Source organism: Leptonychotes weddellii, unplaced genomic scaffold (assembly GCF_054177405.1).
Source record: "Leptonychotes weddellii isolate Sample4059 unplaced genomic scaffold, ASM5417740v2 HiC_scaffold_63, whole genome shotgun sequence".
In the NCBI taxonomy this organism is placed as follows: domain Eukaryota; kingdom Metazoa; phylum Chordata; class Mammalia; order Carnivora; family Phocidae; genus Leptonychotes; species Leptonychotes weddellii.
Window position 1 is genome coordinate 1 of NW_028031764.1, and position 17,567 is coordinate 17,567.

The following is a 17,567-nucleotide window of genomic DNA, read 5'->3' on the forward strand; positions in this document are numbered from 1 at the left end:
TCTTCCTGGTTCAGTTTTGGTAGTTGATATATCTCTAGGAATGCATCCATTTCTTCCAGTTTATCGAATTTGCTGGCATATAGTTGCTCATAATATGTTCTTATAATTGTTTGTATTTCTTTGGTGTTGGTTGTGATCTCTCCGCTTTCATTCATGATTTTATTTATTTAGGGGGAGGAGCAAGATGGTGGAGGAGTAGGAGACCTAAATTTCATCTGGTCACAGGAAATCAGCTAGATAGGTATCAAGCCATTCTGAACACCTACGAACTCAACAGGAGATGGAAGACAAGAATAGCAGCAACCCTCTGAACAGAAAAGCGACCACTTTCTGGAAGGTAGGACATGCGGAGAAGTGAATCTGAGGCGATATTTGGGAAGATAGACCATGGGGGGAGGGAGCCTCCATCAGCTGGCTACTGGCAAGTGATAAAGAAGCAGAGCACAAATCAGAACTTTTAACTGGTTCTGCTGAGCGATGTCGCTCCAGTGGCTAAGCGGGGGGGTGGAACTCTCGCTGGGACAGTGTGGTCTCAGGACCCTTGGGGTCACTGAAAGACCAGGGGTGCCTGAGTGCAGCAGAGCACCCAGGTATCAGAGCAGGGAAGCCGGCTGCAAAGACGGAGGTGAGGAGTGGGGTTGCAGCTCAGGGTTGTCATAAACTGTGATCCGAGGCATAGTTGGGCCACTGCCCTTCGAGCAGGGACCCAACAAGTGGCAGATCTGGGGAGACTCCCCTTCCTCCCTGGGGAGAAGCAGCACAGGGGCTCACCCCAGGAATCTGTTGGGTTTGGACACTCTAAGTGGGGTCCTGTGCCAGAGATAGAAACGCTCAGTCACAGGCTGGGTGAGCATGGGTTGTGGCCAGAGACCAGGGAGATGGGAGTGATTGACTGCTTTTCTCTGGGGGCGCACTGAGAAGTGGGCCCCTGAGTTCTCGGCTCCTCTGGGGCAGAGATTGGGAGGCTGCCATTTTCACTCTCACCCTCCAATGCTGCACGGAAAGCTTGCAGGGAACAAAAGCTCCTGAGAGCAAACCTGAGCCGATTACTTAGCCAGGCCGGCAAGGGCAGGGCAATTCCCCCACTGGCAAAGACATTTGAGAATCATTGCGACAGGCCCCTCCCCCAGAAGATCAGCAAGAACAGCCAGCCAAGACCAAGTTTACCGATCAATGAGAACGGCAGAACTCCAGCACTAGGGGAATACAGCACATAGAATTCATGGCTTTCCCCCCCCTGATTCTTTAGTCTTTCAAGGTTAATTTTGTTTTAATTTTCTTTTTTTTCTTTTTCTATTATTTTTGAATTTTTCTTTTTCCCTTTTTCAACCAATGTCTTATCAATCCCTTTTTAAAAAATCTTTTTTATTTTTCATTTTTAGAGTCATATTCTACCCCTTCATAGTAGTTAACCTTTTTTTTGGTATATATATAAGTTGTCCTCTCTTTAAAATTTTGGGATACAGTTGTTTCTAACAGACAAAAATATACCCTAAATCTCTAGTGTATGGCTTTGTTCTAGTCTCTAGCCTCATCAAATTCTCTCCCTTTTTTTTTTAATTTCTCTTCTTTCTTTTTTCAACCAAATTCTTATCTTATCAATTCCTTTTATAAGATCTTTTATAATTTTCATCTTTACAGTCATATTCCATCCCTTCATTGTATTTACCCTTAGTTTTGTACATATATAAGTTTTTCTTTCTTTAAAATTTTGGGAGGCAGTTTCTTCTAACAGACCAAAGTATGCCCAAAATCTAGTGTGTGGCACTGATCTATTTACACCAGCCTTACCATATTTGAGATTTGGGGTTTAAATCTAACAGTCACCATCTTACTACTGCTTTCCTCTTTTCCAGTCCCTTTTATATTTTTTCCCCTCCCTGACTCCCTGCCCACTTTTTGGATTAAGTGTTTTTTAATTATATCCTCTCCCCATGTAAGCTTGCTAGTTTCATGGTCTTTTATAATTCTTATTAGTCATTCAAGAAACATTTACATTCATCCAAAGCTTATCAAATGTATTATAAGTTAGTATTTTACCACTTCATACCCCAAAACACTTTAACTGCATCTATCCTTCTCCTGACTTACATGCTACAGTTGCTGTATATTTTAATTTATTTCACAGAGTAAAGTTAACATTTTAAATAAATTCAGAGTTAAATTAATTTCACACAATAAACATTTATTTTTATTTATTTGTCCTTTGCAGTGCTCAACTTGGCAGTTAGTGTTGGGAACTAGCAGTGTCAGTTGACCCTATTTGAACCAGGAAGTGCTATTATTCAAGTGTGGATTTCAATCTCTATGAAGTTTGCTCCATTTTTTTCTATTTCTGATTCACTTGCACTCCAGAGTAGAGGGCTTTAGAATGTAAGCTTTTAGGGTCTCAAACTAGAGCCTCTGCTGTTTACCAGGACTTCCCTTCCAATTAGACCCCAAATCCCAGTGTTTGTCTCCTTAAGCCCCCAACTCTGTGGAAGTTTCTGCTCAGCTTCTGGGCTTCTCAGTTACCACTCTTGGGATTGGCAGGCACCTGTCGGAGAAAAAATGGTCCCAAATTCTGGCTTTCAACTCTCAGAACTTCATGGACTCTCTGTTTCTCACTGTGTTGAGAGTTCTCAGATGTCTTTAAATAGATGATATTTTTCAAAATCTAGTTTTACCAGCTATTCTCAGCAGGATAATTTTCCATAAACAATGTAACTCATCATCACCAGTGTTATTTTAGAAGTCAATAAAATTGGTTAGGAAAATGACCTTGAAAGTACAAAGATTTAGTAATCGGGAAGGCAGATGGAAACTGATCAATCCATGACATTGGCACATTCCAGGGAGACATTATTGTTTTCTCAAGCTGCAGAGATCATCAGTGATGATGATGATGGTGGTGGTGGTGGTGATGGTGATGATGATGATGGTGGTGATGATGATGATGATGATGATGGTCTTAATAGTATTTTTAAAAGATTTTATTTATTTATTTTATTTTAAAGGGGAGGGGCAGAAGGAGAGAGAGAGAGAATCTCAAGCAGACTCCCCACTGGGCAGGAAGCCTGATGTGGAGATGCATCTTATGACTCCGAGATCATGACCTGAGCCAAAACCAAGAGTCAGGGACTTAACCAACTGAGTCACACAGGCGCCCCAGTCCTAATAATTTTTAAGTGTTTTGTGTGTGCTTTTTTTTCACATTCCTTGCTTCATCTTTACAATAACCCCTTGAGGAATGTAATGTAGTTGTTCTCATTGCTGTAACTCCCAGAATTCTGCAATTTGTTTATGTTACATCCACATAGAGCAAGATGGCCTAATAATACTCTTGTTTCAGTTCTTTTTTTTTTTTTTTTAAAGTGACTCTTGGGGAAAAGAAGAACTTACAACACTTTTCATATAATATTACAGTAGGGATAAAGACAGTTTTAGAGTTTTAATTGCTCTCAAATTGGGGAGCTGGTTTACAAGGAAAAGTTAAGACAATGGATAACAGACAAGAATGGTCACTGCCATGGGTAGGCATGGAGGTGATAGTAGGTCTTAAAAATCCTAGTAAAACCCAAAGTATAAAATAAATATGCACAAGCTCCACAAATATAATAAATGATGAATAAAATTTTAAATGAGAGAAAAGGGATGCATCTTCCTTCCAGAAGAATTAAAAATTATCTTTGTAAATATTTCCTTTCCAGGAGGTAGGGCTTGATTACCTGCCCTCAAGTGTGGGCTGGACTCACTTCCAATGGACAGAGTGTGGATAGGTAAAAGAGTAACTTTACAGTGGAAAAACCTGGCAGATGACCTTAGCCAAATGATCAAGGTGAGCGTTACCAGTCACAAATCATATTGATAGCACATGCACCTAAGATGGTGTGAAGAGAAGGGCAGGCCGCCTCCATGGTATTCTTCCTTCAAACCCACAACCCAAACTGGTCACAAGAAAAACATTAGACATCCCCAAAGTGAGGGAAATTCTACAAAATCTGTCCAGTACTCTTCCAAATCAAGGTCAGGGAAACAAGACAAGACTGAGAAAACAGACATGACACTGAAGGTAGCATAGTTCCCTGGATTGAAACTTTGAACAGAAAATAGAAATTAGTGGAAAACCTGGTGAAATCTGAGTAAATCTGCCCTTTTGTTCATGATAATTATATTAATGTTAATTTCTTAGTTTCAGTAAATTTGCCACAGCTATGTAAGATGTTAATTTTAGGGAAAACCAGGTAAAAGATATCTAAGAATGCTCCATACCATCTTTGCACCTTTTCATTAAATCTGGAATTATTCTGAAATAAAACATTAAAAAAAAAGAGTCCTAGTAAAGTCCTAAGAAAAACCTAGGAAGTCCAGAGTTCAGAGTTCCTAAAGTCTATTAACTGATAAGATGACCTACACAAGTGTGTGCCTCATGAAATAACACTTGCTCTGAGAGCATATACGCTCTAGGACAGAAACTAAGAACAACTTAAAAAAAAAATTCCTGGAGTATGAGCAATAAAAGAAAAATTTAAATTGGAAATAGAATGACAACATGTTTCATTAATTGGAATAAAAAAATACACAGGCTGAAATTCAGTATTAAACCTGTTATTCAAATATTTTGTCATTGGAAGTGTTCATGAACCTGACAAGTGTCAAGTCTCCCGGCTGGAGAGACACCAGCTTTCCCCAATGTCTGCTCCATCTTCTACTCTGCTGGACCAATAGAGCAGTGGATGAAGAACTAGTCATCATTAGCCATAGAATATAAAATATCATGAAGTTGGTAGTGTAGGATGTGGTGGTGAATCCCGCAGACACCCTAAAGGAAGCTGTCCACCCATGTCCAGCTGTCAGGGGCTGCAGTTTGGGCTGAATAGCATCAGTCTTCAGGATTTCAGATGTGAGGGGAAGGTCTGGTTGATCTGTGGGCTGGATGCATTTGAATCATAGAAAGCCATAGAGATGTAGATAAAAACTGCAAATTATTACTTGTACGTTAGACACTAAAACTGCACTTTCCAAAATTAAATTAATTTAAATTAAATTAAATTAAATGTGTACAGGCAGTACAGAATAGAATATTTCCATCATGCAGATAGTTCTATTAGACAGCATTGCCGTAAGATGTGGTTAGCATAGCTGAAAACTTCTTAAGCCACATAAATAAAATGCAACTAAAGGTGTGGAGAAAGACAAGGATTTTCATTTGAATGAAGCACTGTGAGGGCCTCAGAGTGTACCGTACTTCAGAGCAATAGCCACCACTGTCCTGGCACATGACAGGCGGTGACTGAGGGCGACGGGGCCGAGGAGCTTGCACACAGGTTTTCAAAATGTGGGAGCTACATGGACACATTGGTGAGGTCATGGAACCTCACCACCGTTCTCTAGGGGGACCTGAAGGAAAAGCACCGTGAGAAGGGGCCATGATCTGAGCCATGTGGATTAATGCTGCCAGGATCCTTTCCATGTCCTTTTACTGCAGTTATCCAAGACAACGTTGGCTTCCTCTCTTCACAAGAATGGAATTGTTATCTAGGGAAATCTCTTTGAGAAAGAATGAGACTTAGGTAGAAAATGTCACTAGGCTTTAGAATTAAATCAGAAAGGAAAAGAGCTACAAATCTCCTGGAAATTAGCCATTGGTAGGAGCTGTGTGCAGTTGGAAGATTAAGCATTTGCTGATACCTTGTAGATGAAGAAGGCTCAGGAAAGGCTTAGTTAAGTGACTGTCTAGGGAGGTCTGCTCTCTTGTACACCTTCCTCCTGAGGCTGGGACGAAAGGGCAACACCTTCAGAGTGAAAGATCAGATTTTAACACAAAACTGGCTACCAACTGTAGATGTAGTAAGAATCGAGGCTATTTTATGCTTTCTGTTACCAGTTTGTTAGGTTCGTATTGTTTATTCCAAAATCATTAAAGTTGTAAATCAGATTTCTTTGCAGGAAAGACAGGAAGGTCATCAGATGATTATAGAATTTCTAGGAGTAGAAGATTGAACATTTGCTTACATTTGCACAAATGTGTTCCAAAATGTGATTACAACTTTAAATCAATTCTAGGTGATCCCCATCCCCACCCCTCAACCATTTTCTTTCTTAAGAAGATTAATTTGTCTAAAGCCACAACTCGTGATGGGTTTCCAGAGAATCTTTCAGTTTGGGCAAGAAAGTTTACAAAAGGGATCTGGGAGTTAGAGGGACAGGCAGAGTGTAGGAGGGGAAATTTCTTCTCAAAAGAGACCTAGCCACAAATGGTAAGTTTTTGGTATTTTTTGTTTTGTTTTGTTTTATAAAAAATTGTGGTTATGCACTAAGGAAATTGTGTCAACCAAGGAGGAAATAATTATACCATTTTATGTAGCAAAAAATTAAAATTAATGTTAGATATTTTTCTTGTGGAATTTATTTTCTGCAGGCTTTCAATTTAAAAGGAATATCCTTAATGGTTTTGTGCATTGTTGTTGGGTTGCTATCAGGAATTGATTTCTGTTTTGCTCAGTTCATTACAATGACTTATGGATTCAGTAATCTCCAAATTTTTTACCATATAACTGATTTCTTGTGGAATAGGGCAACTGTTATATCCCTTACTTATTTTTGCTTTATTTTATTTTGTAAATGATCCTAAAATTCCTCAGATTAGTACAGTTACTTGTAACATGGGTGTTTGACATATGTCATTCCAATCAATTGAAAGTAGAATTCATATATATGTTCATGTGTATGAGTCTTTTTATTCACACTAAACTCTACCAGGACAAGGAGTTTATAGCCTCCTTCCCTACTCTTGATTTGCTCTACTGTTATATTCTCAGTCCCTGGACAACAGCCTGGCATATACTTAAATGTCTGATCAATATTTATTTAATGAATGAAAGAAAGAACAAATAAATGACCGAACTTCAAGAGACTCAAAGATTTTCTAAGGTACAGATGTAAGACTTATTACATTTAACTTACAAGTGTAATTTGAAAGGGGATGGATTTGTAGACATCTACACTTCCAGCTATGGCATCACATGTGTAGTGGGTTCTGTGAAATCCATAACACCCCTGGGCAACAACCCCCCCACCTCGATACCTCCACCTGGAGTCTCAGTCTCAATATGACCCAGACTGAACTGTGCACCTCAGTACCATCCATTGCAAACTTGTGTTGTCTGTCTCTGTGAATGGCAACATCTATCTCCTCCTGATCACACTTCCTTGTTTGGTTGATCCTGGTCAACCCCATGCTATCTCTATCATTCCACCCCTCTCCATCCTCACTGTTCCTGCCTTTGTTCACGTCACTAACACCCTCTGCCATCTTGGTGACATCATGCTTTGATACACTCTCCTGTGACTCTCACTGGGGTTTAGGGAATTTTCCTAAATGCCATTTAACCACATCACTGTCACATTCAAAATCCTTGCCTTACTGGAAAAACAAGACAGTTCTTCAGTGTGGCCCACATCGTAGGGGTTTACCAATTAACTATTGCTGCCTTGTCTCCTTTCTGCCTTCGGAGCCCAAACCTCAGTACCCACTTGTCTCATGGAACACGTTTCTGTTCATCCATCTTAACATTAACTTTCTATATGCTCTACTGTGTGGTAAGGCAAATACTATCTTCATTACTATCTAGCAAAGATATGTAGGATCTTATGCTTTTATTTTTTAAGATAAAATTTAAAGTAAATTTTTTAAATCCACCTGACTTTCTGTAGAACTAGGAGGCTGGTACTCAGAATACACCCCATTGACCTCCACCCAGACATGTGGCTCTGCTAAGAGAGTGGACCCCGGGTCACTGTCCTAAACCCAAGAGCTCCTGCGGCCAGCAGCTCAATAGGCCAGTGTCAGTGACTCTCTACTGAATATTATCCAGTCCCGTGTATGTCACCGCATTTTGCAGACGCACACTTCTGTGCATGTGGTGTTTCTCCAGTGTGTGTCTTGTGCTTGGCAGGTTGAACCCATTTCACTTGCCTTCTTTTTGAAGGACTTTAAAACTTCTCTTTCGAAGTTGGATCTTTTCGCCATTTTCTCGCACGAGAATGGATTTACGTGTCTTTTTGTAACATATATTTTTAAACATTTTAAGTGTTTTGGAAATAGGAACTAAAAGTTTATGTTCTCTGCCACCTCGATGTAATCTAGATTTCTATAAACATCATGATTTAACCAATTTTCCTGACTCCATTTGCATTGTGTTCTTGGTCAGTAAGAGATGATTTGAAATAAGCTTATTTCTGTCTTTCTTCTCATCTCCCCCCGCCCAGGTTTTGGTGAGGTAATATAGAATGTGATTATTCAATTATTAACTCTTTTTTTCTGAAATATTAAACAAATGTGTTAAATTTTACAAGTACATTTTAAACAATTATTTAAAGTTAACTATATCTTTTAACATACTTTGATACTGGTATTTCTTACATCATTTCTTGGGTGTTTCCTTTAGGTTAATTTTTGGTTTTACTTAGACAACTGGTTTCATGAAAAGACTATGTGGCATATTCTTTAAGGTTTTGAGTGTTCAAATATAGATTAATTTTGGCCTTATCAGAGAATTATAACTTTCCCGCATAAAAAACTTTGGGATGATAAGATCAGAATTGTGAAGTATTTTCCCCACAGCCTTACATGTGATGTATCTGAAGCCAGTGCCATTCTTCTTTGAAAGTAGCCAGTATTTTGTGTGAAACTTTGTAAGATTTTTCTTTACCCCTAGAATTCAGAAATAGTACCAAGACAAGAGGAGGTGTGGGTCTTTTCTAATAATTGGTCACTATTGTGTGAGTCTTCTCTATAGGAGAAGTCGAGGTTTTAGGTTGGTTTTAGGTTTAGGTTTTGTTTTCCCTGAGGGACTTCTATCTTTGACATCTTTGTGCCTGGCAAATGTCTTGGCAGCAGGTGGGTTCTGATGCAATGTCAGTTGGATGAATCCAGGAAAACCAAACAAAGCAGCAGTATTCCAGCTGGCTTCAGTCTGCACCGGCCAGGAACCATGAGGGGAAGAAAAATAAAGACTCCACATGGTAATTAAGTCTCCCTGCTCCAGTGGAACTCCTCTGGATGAGACACCAGCCAGGGGCACCAGTGCTCCCAGACCATGAGCTGAGCGCCCTTCACACCCAGAGTGAGGCTTGTCCATGGATTTCTAGACTAATTGGGGTGGGGGGTTCAAGGCCCCTGTGTGTTCCCTCCAGACCCACTCATTCCACTCGAGTGAGAATTACCTGTCTCCCCACTGCCAGGGCAAGCCCACCCTTGGACCCCTTCAGCAGTGGCAGGTGGTCTGATGGTGGAAGCTGGGCACAAGGGACTTTTCTTAGATTATTGGGCCTCCTGTATTGCTACGGATGCTCCTTGTCATGGTGCTGGTACAGCTGCTCCCCAGATGCCCCGTGTCTTCTGACACCGGATTGAGAGGAACAGAATGAAGAGACAGAGGGGGTGAGGGAAGGGACAGAAGGCAGGGGAGTGAGAGGGGGGAAAGCAGTCTCAAGGGGGAAAAACTGGGATAAGTAGAGGGTGAGGTTGGGGGTGGACCACAGAGAGGGAGAAAGAGCTGCAGCAGCAGGACGAGGGAATGGTGGAAAGGCCATGGGCGCCATGGCATGAACCTTCCATCTCCTCTCTTTAAAGAAGAGGACATTGAGAACCCGAATGTGGACCTGATTCCTCTGAGGCCAGAAGGATCTCCATTTTCCAGCTGGCCCAGACTGAAGCCAGGACCCCTCTCACAGAGGGTGTGCATAGGGGCAGTCCGGGGGTACAGGGAGACAATGTGGAAGCTAGAGAGTGGCAGAGAGGGAGGGGAAGTGAGAGCCCTGTGGGGCTGCCCTGAGGAGGCAGGAGGGTTTCTCTGACAGGGAAGTGGGCAGAGAGGGAAGTCTGCCTGTCTGCAGCAGGGGGAGTCTGATGAGAGCAGGAGGGTTTGGAAGGCAGTGATCTGAGTCCTGTTGAGGCATCCTTCATCTGACTGAGCCGCAATGCTGCTCCTGTTGCTGCTGCTCTTTGAAGGATATCTCCAGCATGGAACAAGCCTAGACGGTAGGACAAGCCCTGGGAAGACTTCTGATGCTGGGCGCAGAGGGGTGAGGTTCTGGGAGGACCTGCAGGAGGGAGTACTACTCCCATAGGATGCCCTTGGAGTCTGCATGCCAGGCTGGCTGCAGGCAAAACATCTTGCCACAGTTCATTTTCTGTTTCTAGTTTTGGGGAGAGGAAGCGGGCCCAGGGAGCAGGGTGGGCTATGGGAATGTGTGCAGTCTGTGTAACTGTCTCCATGGTTCCTCACCCATGCTCACGTACTCTCTCCATGTGGCCTGGCTTCTCAGCACCCCAGGTCCCAGGACCCCCTGATCCAGCCACAGAAGAGCCCCTCTCCTTCCGCATCCTCCAGACCTCCTCCTTTGCCAACAGCAGTTGGGCGTCCTTGCAGGTATCGGGCTGGCTGGGTGATCTGCAGACTGAAGGCTGGGACAAGGTCTTGGGCACCATGAGCTTCCTGCGGCCCTGGTCCCAGGGCAATTTCAGCTCTGAGGAGCTGAAAAACCTGCAAAATCTGTTCCTACTCTACTTCCACGGTTTCATCATCGAGGTGCAGGCCTTTGCGCACCAGTTTCAGTTTGAATGTGAGTTCCTTGCTCCACGCCAATCTCTGCCTGAAGGCTCCAATCTGCTTCTGAAGGGGCTCTGACCTCACCCAGCCTTCCTGGACTATTCCCTGTCCCCCTCGGGCTCCTGCTCTCTCTCCTGCCTCACCATTCATCACTGTCCCCACTCCACCCGCCCATCCACCCTAGACACAGATGGGCTGGCAAGGACACATCCCTCCACACTGCCATATACACCTGTGTGTTCTGGCTCCCTGCAATAGTGTCTCCCTGTGATCTTCTGCCCATCACCCCTGGCCCCAGACATGGCCTCTCCAGCCAGGATTCTGCCCTCCCTTCTCTGGCCTGAGAGTCTACCAGGCCCCCTGTACCTAACCATTCCCAAGTGAGCCCTTCCAGCAGGGTCCCCAACTTCCCAACACCTTCGCATCTAGCCCCTCCCTATCAATTATTTCTAAATACATTCTTATCTTCACATTTTCTTCCCACAAATTCCCTTCCCTCCCCCACCCAACTCCAGCATGCTGTGTGATTCCAGAGCAAATCTCCTAGACTGCTTACTTTCCTTCCCTGTAATTGTTTCCACATGGCTTCTGTTCACCCCCAGACCCCTTCGAGCTCCAGGTGTCAGCTGGCTGTACGGAACATGCTGGGAAGGCCTCGGGAAGCTTCTTGAATGGGGCTTATCAAGGCTCAGATTTTCTGAGTTTCCAAGGAAACTCCTGGCAGCCATCTCCAGGAGCTGGGAGTCGGGCTCAGAAGGTCTGTGCGGTGCTCAGCAACTACCTAGATATTAAGGAAATCGTGCAGACCCTTCTCAGCCACACCTGCCCTCGGTTTCTGGCAGGAATCCTTGAAGCAGGGAGGTCAGAACTGGAACGACAAGGTGAGTTTTCCCAGTGCTTTAAGCTTCATATTCCACTCTTTACCATCCCTTTGAAACATACACTGAGAGGCTAGAGGGTGGGATATGTGGGTTTAGGACTGTTCCTTAGATGAGAGAAAGAAGTGATTACTCCAACTGCTAAGACCACTGAGTCACTGAGTTCGGTCCCGGGTGCCCCTAAGTGCCTTGTCTCCTCATCTTCTCTCCAGTGAAGCCCGAGGTTTGGGTGTCCCGTGGCCCCAGTCCTGGTCCCGGCCGTCTGCTGCTGGTGTGCCACGTCTCCGGCTTCCACCCAAAGCCTGTGTGGGTGATGTGGATGCGGGGTGAGCAGGAGCAGCGGGGCACCCAGCAAGGCGATGTCCTGCCTAATGCTGATGAGACGTGGTATCTCCGAGTGACCCTGGATGTGGCGGCCCAGGAGGCAGCTGGCCTGTCCTGCCAAGTGAAGCACAGCAGTCTGGGAGGCCAGGACATAATCATCCACTGGGGTGAGAAAGAGCTGGAGTCTGGCCAGGAAGCAATAGTCCTGGGGCTGCTGAGGGACGTGCTTGGGAGATGGGTGGGAACACTAGGCACAAGAAGATGGAGGTGGGAGGATCCAAACAAAGAAGGGCAGAGAATGATCACTGTTAAATTTCAAGAAATGGAAGGAAGGGATTGGAGTACTAAAGAGAAAAGGAAGAAGGATCTGGTGATTTGGGTAAGAGATGGGGTGGGAGATTGGGGACACAGACTCAGAAGGAATTGAGATGAAGTCTTCAGAACATGCAGATGAAAATTCTAGGAAGGAGAAGCATTGATGGTGGTGGCGGCGTGGAGAGCCTTGTAGACTGACATCCTTGGTTTACACCCAAGGAGGTGGAAACTCAGTCCTGCTGACACTGCTCTGTCTGGTGGTGATAGTTACCCTGCTCCTGCTGCTTGTAAGGCACTCCTGCTTTAAAAAGCACAGGTGAGCCTCTTCTTGTTCTGTTTCCTCAATTTCTTATCAACTCATTCTTCTTTCCTCCACCCTCCCCGTTCTCTCTCTGATTTCCCTTCCTTGGGATGAAAATCTTTTCCCACAGCTCAAGTCGGAAGGCCCTGGCGCCCCCTACCCCCAGCCCTGACTCCCCCATAGGGGCTGATGCCCAGGGGCCCAGGACTCCTGGACACCAGCTCTACATGCCACAGGAATCGTGGATCAAGAATAGATTTTTAGAGAAATGGAAAACAAGCCTAAACCAGCTCTGGCGACATTAGTTTTACCTCACACATAAAATCCTTTTCTGCTTCTTAAACATGGTTTATACCTATAAATAAAGCATAATTTTGATAAAATGGCTTGTTGTGGCAGAAATCTTGACCGCTTTGGAAACTTGTTTTATTTTTTGCCCCATCTTCTAGCAATATCTTTTCTGCTTTGGCCACATGTTCATTGCTGCTGATCCTTCAGACTCTAATTCAGATGCTTCTTTCTCATGGAATCTTCCCTGCCTTGCCCAATTGAAAGCTGTTCTGTACTTCCAAAATTGGATAGATCATCCTAAATATGTTCATCTCTTCCTACTCTGAACAGTGGTTATCCATATTTTTGTTTTTCTGTTTTTTTCTCAGTTGCTTAAAAGCAGGATGTAGGTGTTTATAATGGTACCTATGACCCAAACAAAGCCTGACCTGGATTCAGGGCCAGCTTCATGGGCATGTCATCTATGCAGTGTTTGCTGTCTTGAAATCCTTAATAAAACTTGGAGATACTGTATTTTCATTCTGGACTCACCCCACAAAATATGTAGGTGGTTCAGCGTAAAGTGTTTCTCATTAAATTCTGCCTGAAATAAATTTTTGTCAAATCGAGTGATGTTTTCTTAATCCACTCCCCTTTGACATCACTGCATCATCTGACTGTGTTCTTATTAAAACCCTTTCTGTCTCCCGGTGTCTCTCACCAGAGGTTGGGGGAGGGGCAGGTGAGTGCTCCAGACTGCACAGTGATTGGGGTGTCTCTGCGTCTTCAGAGACATTTCAAGAAAATAATAATACAGGACGTGTCTCCCATCAGAGTGAGGACCGGGCATTCCCAATTCTCTGAGATTGTGTGTGACCACATTTTTCTTCACATGGCAGGTACTCAGGGAAGAAATTCCTACTTTGAGTGGTCAGGAAGAGGACATGGGGACAGAGGATGGGCAGAGCCAAGGCAGCGAAGGAAAAGAGTGCTTAGATGCTAAGTGTTTACTTTTCTTTATTGGTTCAGTTTATTATTATTATTATTAACATTATTATTTACAGTTTTCCTCTAACTTTTTAAAATATGGATTTTAAAATGATCTACTTAACTTTGAGACACATTGACTGAGCCTGTTGGAGAGCGGGAAGCCGTTAAGCTGTAGAGTTCATGCAGATGTCTAGCCGACACCTCCCCTTAGGTGGGATAATTGAGCAGACTGCAGATTTCATAGTGGAAATGCGTCACTCTTTATATTGGTCATTTTTCAAGTTAAGACACAGGGTTCCATGACCCCTTACCCAGGCCATAACCTACCCATGAATAAGGTATTGGGGTCAGGCTTCCCCTACCAAGAGTCCATCACCTTCCGCATGACATGTTCAGACTGCTTATATAGAAGAGTCCAGGGAGGAAGGCAAGACTTTACAGGGCTGTTTGAAGCCCTCTATGATGAAGTTCAAGGTCCCCTCACATGGCACAAGGCCACAGGCGGTGACCTATATCAAAATGAAGAGACTCATATAAGGACTTCTCAGTTCCTAGCACTAGTGTGTGATGCAAATATATTTCGGGTGTTTCCCATTTGGGTGGACTTCTCCCCACTAGTCTAATTTTTTGGTCACAATAATTCTTGAACTCCTAAGATGCCTCAATCTCACTTCTCAAGTCCCATGTCCAACCATCCCCCCCACTGTGTGTTGTGCTTCTATGACGCTAGGCTTTCTGCCCTTCAGTTGTGCCAAGCTTCTTCTCAGCTCGAGGCCTTTATTTTAACTCTTCCCTCCACCCAGGGCCATTCTTCATTTACTTTGATCTTCCACGGATGATTTCAGGACAACCTCCAGCTCCCCAGCTCAAGCATCATCCTCATAGAGAGGCCCTTTGTGGTCAGTGTAGCCAAAGTGGCCAGTCTCCCTCTGTCACATACTATTCCAATGTTCTTTAGTCATTTGTGTTGAATACTGGATTGAGCTGAAATTATCTCATTTGCTTTTATGTAGTTAATGCCCTTTTCACCTACAATGTAGACACTGTGACATCACGTATATTGTCTGTCTTGATCACAGGTGTATCCTAGTGTGTAGATGGTAGCTGGACATATAGTGGGTGACTAAAATTATGTTTGGTGAATGAACAAATGCCATCAACTTTGACTTTCCAGAAAAGATCTTAGAGATCCCAATTCTCTAGTAAGCCATTGGTTTTCAGGAACTGACATGTTTAAGTAGATCATCGATATTGTGGCAATATGGTCACTGGTGGCTCTCTCTGTCCTTCAGATTACTGTCTTTATAAGTGTGGCAAGAGCCTAAGATGCAGATAGGGAGGAAGGCAGGAGGGAGGAGATCTCAGAAGATCTTGTCAGAGTCCTTTATACTGTGAGTGAGGAGCCCAGTTAACCACAAAGTCCTGCTCCTGGTTTCTCTGCTGCTGAATTGTACTGATCCTCAGGGAATCTTTCAGGGAAGGATGATTGTTGAATACAGAGATTTTCAGGAAACTCTGGGTTCCTAAACACGATACCCTAACACATCCTAGCTCTACTCTGACAAGGTCCTGTAGTTGAGTAGTGGGTGTATGTTTGGGTGAGGAACAAGATATACACCTGAAGGAGATGGACCTGGGCTGCCTACATGTATGCATCCTCTCCCCCATCCCCCCAAAATTGGCATAAATGGGCTCAGAGAGAGCCCCAAGGGTAAATGACTATGTGGCCAGATATGCCACCTTAACAGGGTTTGGGGAAGTTTTACATATTGGTTCAGGAGATTGTCAGAAAACCTGTGTCATCCCCATGGTGTAGACCTTCATTCTGGGTAATCTAATGTATTTTAAGCTCCGGGGTGAGGACCTAGTATTTAAGAGCAAAGCGTGTCACCTTATCACCCAAGAAGAGAAGTGTCACCTACTACTGTTAACTGTGTAATTCTGGCTGAACCCCTGGAACATGGGCTTATTTCTCTGGAGGGCCAGGTGTTCTCAATAGTGAGAGATAACCCTCTCCAGTCTTGCCAGCTATAACACCAAGAAGGGGAGATGCTTTGCTGCTAGTACAAACCTGGAGCCTACTGTATTTTGCTGTGCGCACAAATGTGGTAGAAATATTATGAGATCATTTGGAAGCAGAGATGGAGGCATGATTCTTGGTTGTTGGTGAATTCTCCAGGAGTAGCAGTGATCGGTGGAGGAGGCTGCAGCAGGACTGGTGGGATCGGGATGTGCTGGGCCAAGCTCAGTAGCCATATGCCCTCGGCCAACCATGGCTGAGAGAATGCCCATCTGCCATCTTCTACCTAAGAAATGAAGAAAGCCGAGGATGTGGACAACTTGGTTAAGTGGAGCCCTGTCAACTGGGACAGGATCCAGGCTCCCGGAATGTCACTTGCTGCTGAAGAAATATATCTATGCAGAACATGCTCTGGAGCCTGTGTTCAGTTGGGGTAGGGGGTGTCATGATCTCAGAGTCATAGGATTGAGCCCCATGTTGGGCTCCACACTCAGTGTGGAGTCTGCTTTGGATTCTCTCTCCCTCCCCCTCTGCCCCTCCCCATTCTCTTGCACGCGCTTTCTCTTTCTCATAAATAAATAAATAAATAAATAAATAAATAAATAAATAAATAAATAAGAGAAGTACCTATTTTATGTTATGGTTACACCTGATTGAATACTAATAAACATTCAAATGGAGCCTGCTGTACAGAAGACACTCTCCTACATGCTTTGTACATATTAACTCATGTGATCCTCAGAACAATTCTGAGGCAAACATCATTATTCCCATTTTATAGATAAAGATACAAAGGTCACATAACTAGTAAGCATTGTAAGCAGTTTTGCTCCCAAACCCATGCTTAACCATTACACTACACACTCAACAAACAATTGTTGGAAGCCCTACCTTGTGATAGGTAATGAAATGCAGCAGAGACACAAGGTGAAATCCCTTATGCACTGCACTTCCATGATAATGGAGTACATGGTGGGGAACATGGTAGGAGGTGAAGCCTGTGAGTTGGGGTCAGATCCTAAAGGGGCTTCACAGGGCATTGCACAGGGACTGAAAGTCATTGGAGAATTTGGAATAAATGAATAGCAACTACTGGTAAAAGGAGATGAGCTCTCAAGCACACATGCTATCTGGCCTCACCACTGGAGGACTACAAAGTGGGGTGCAATTGCACACCCACTCCCACCACAGTGACCCTGGTCTGCTTCTCTGCATTGGCACTAACTGAAAGTCTGCCTCAGTGATGCTCACAAACCAGTTTGCAGCTGTGCTTACCAAGTACACCTGACTGGTTTTTCCTTTCCAGGTCACGCCCCCATTTGCCACCTGTCTGCTGCCCACGGGGTTGCTTGGAGCTGCTTCAGGACCTCCACTGCTGCTGGTACCCAAAGCTTCCCACCAGTTCTCAGGTGCCTGCATGGAGGGATGCTCCATGTGGAGGCAGGTGGTATGGCTTCTTCCCCTGTTGTTTGTCTCAGGTGGCACCCAGTTCCAGAAGCTGCCTTCCTTGTGTTTAATCTAAAGCCTCTTGCGTACAACAACGTCAGCTCTGGCCCTCACCCATGTTTTGGGATTTGATAAAGACTCTCTTCACAGCTTTTTCTTCAGTGTCCTTCAGCTGTCCATATTAGTTAGTAGCATCATTACAGGACATGAAATGCTACAGGGTGCAGTGGATTCACATAAACTCAGTTATTTATGTTTTCTTCTAGAATAAAAATGGAGGAAGGAAAGACTAAGAATAAAAGTATGAATAAGGACAAGGATTAAAGAAAGGAAAATTCAGCTGAGTATATTTGGGAATAAAATTCTAATTATTTTACCAGAGAATGTTTAAGTCTATAGCTTCTATATTGATTTTAAATTTTTTTTAA

General features: G+C 43.8%; 1 protein-coding gene across 2 annotated transcripts; it reads left to right on the forward strand.

Moving 5' to 3' along the window:
• The first annotated feature begins 6,150 nt into the window (after window positions 1-6,150).
• On the forward strand, window positions 6,151-13,297 carry CD1E (CD1e molecule). Of its 2 annotated transcripts, XM_081811207.1 has the most exons (7): window positions 6,151-6,239; window positions 8,879-9,006; window positions 10,416-10,608; window positions 11,198-11,476; window positions 11,686-11,964; window positions 12,332-12,428; window positions 12,544-13,297. In XM_081811207.1, exons 2-7 carry the CDS (start codon window positions 9,004-9,006, stop codon window positions 12,716-12,718), a joined length of 1,026 nt encoding a protein of 341 aa, XP_081667333.1. In that variant the 5' UTR covers window positions 6,151-6,239; window positions 8,879-9,003; the 3' UTR covers window positions 12,719-13,297. The 2 variants fall into 2 exon arrangements, with proteins under 2 accessions (XP_081667333.1, XP_030892033.2); XM_031036173.2 differs by lacking the exons at window positions 6,151-6,239; window positions 8,879-9,006 and adding an exon at window positions 9,749-10,024 and having other exon boundaries at window positions 10,312-10,608.
• The last annotated feature ends 4,270 nt before the right edge of the window (window positions 13,298-17,567 follow it).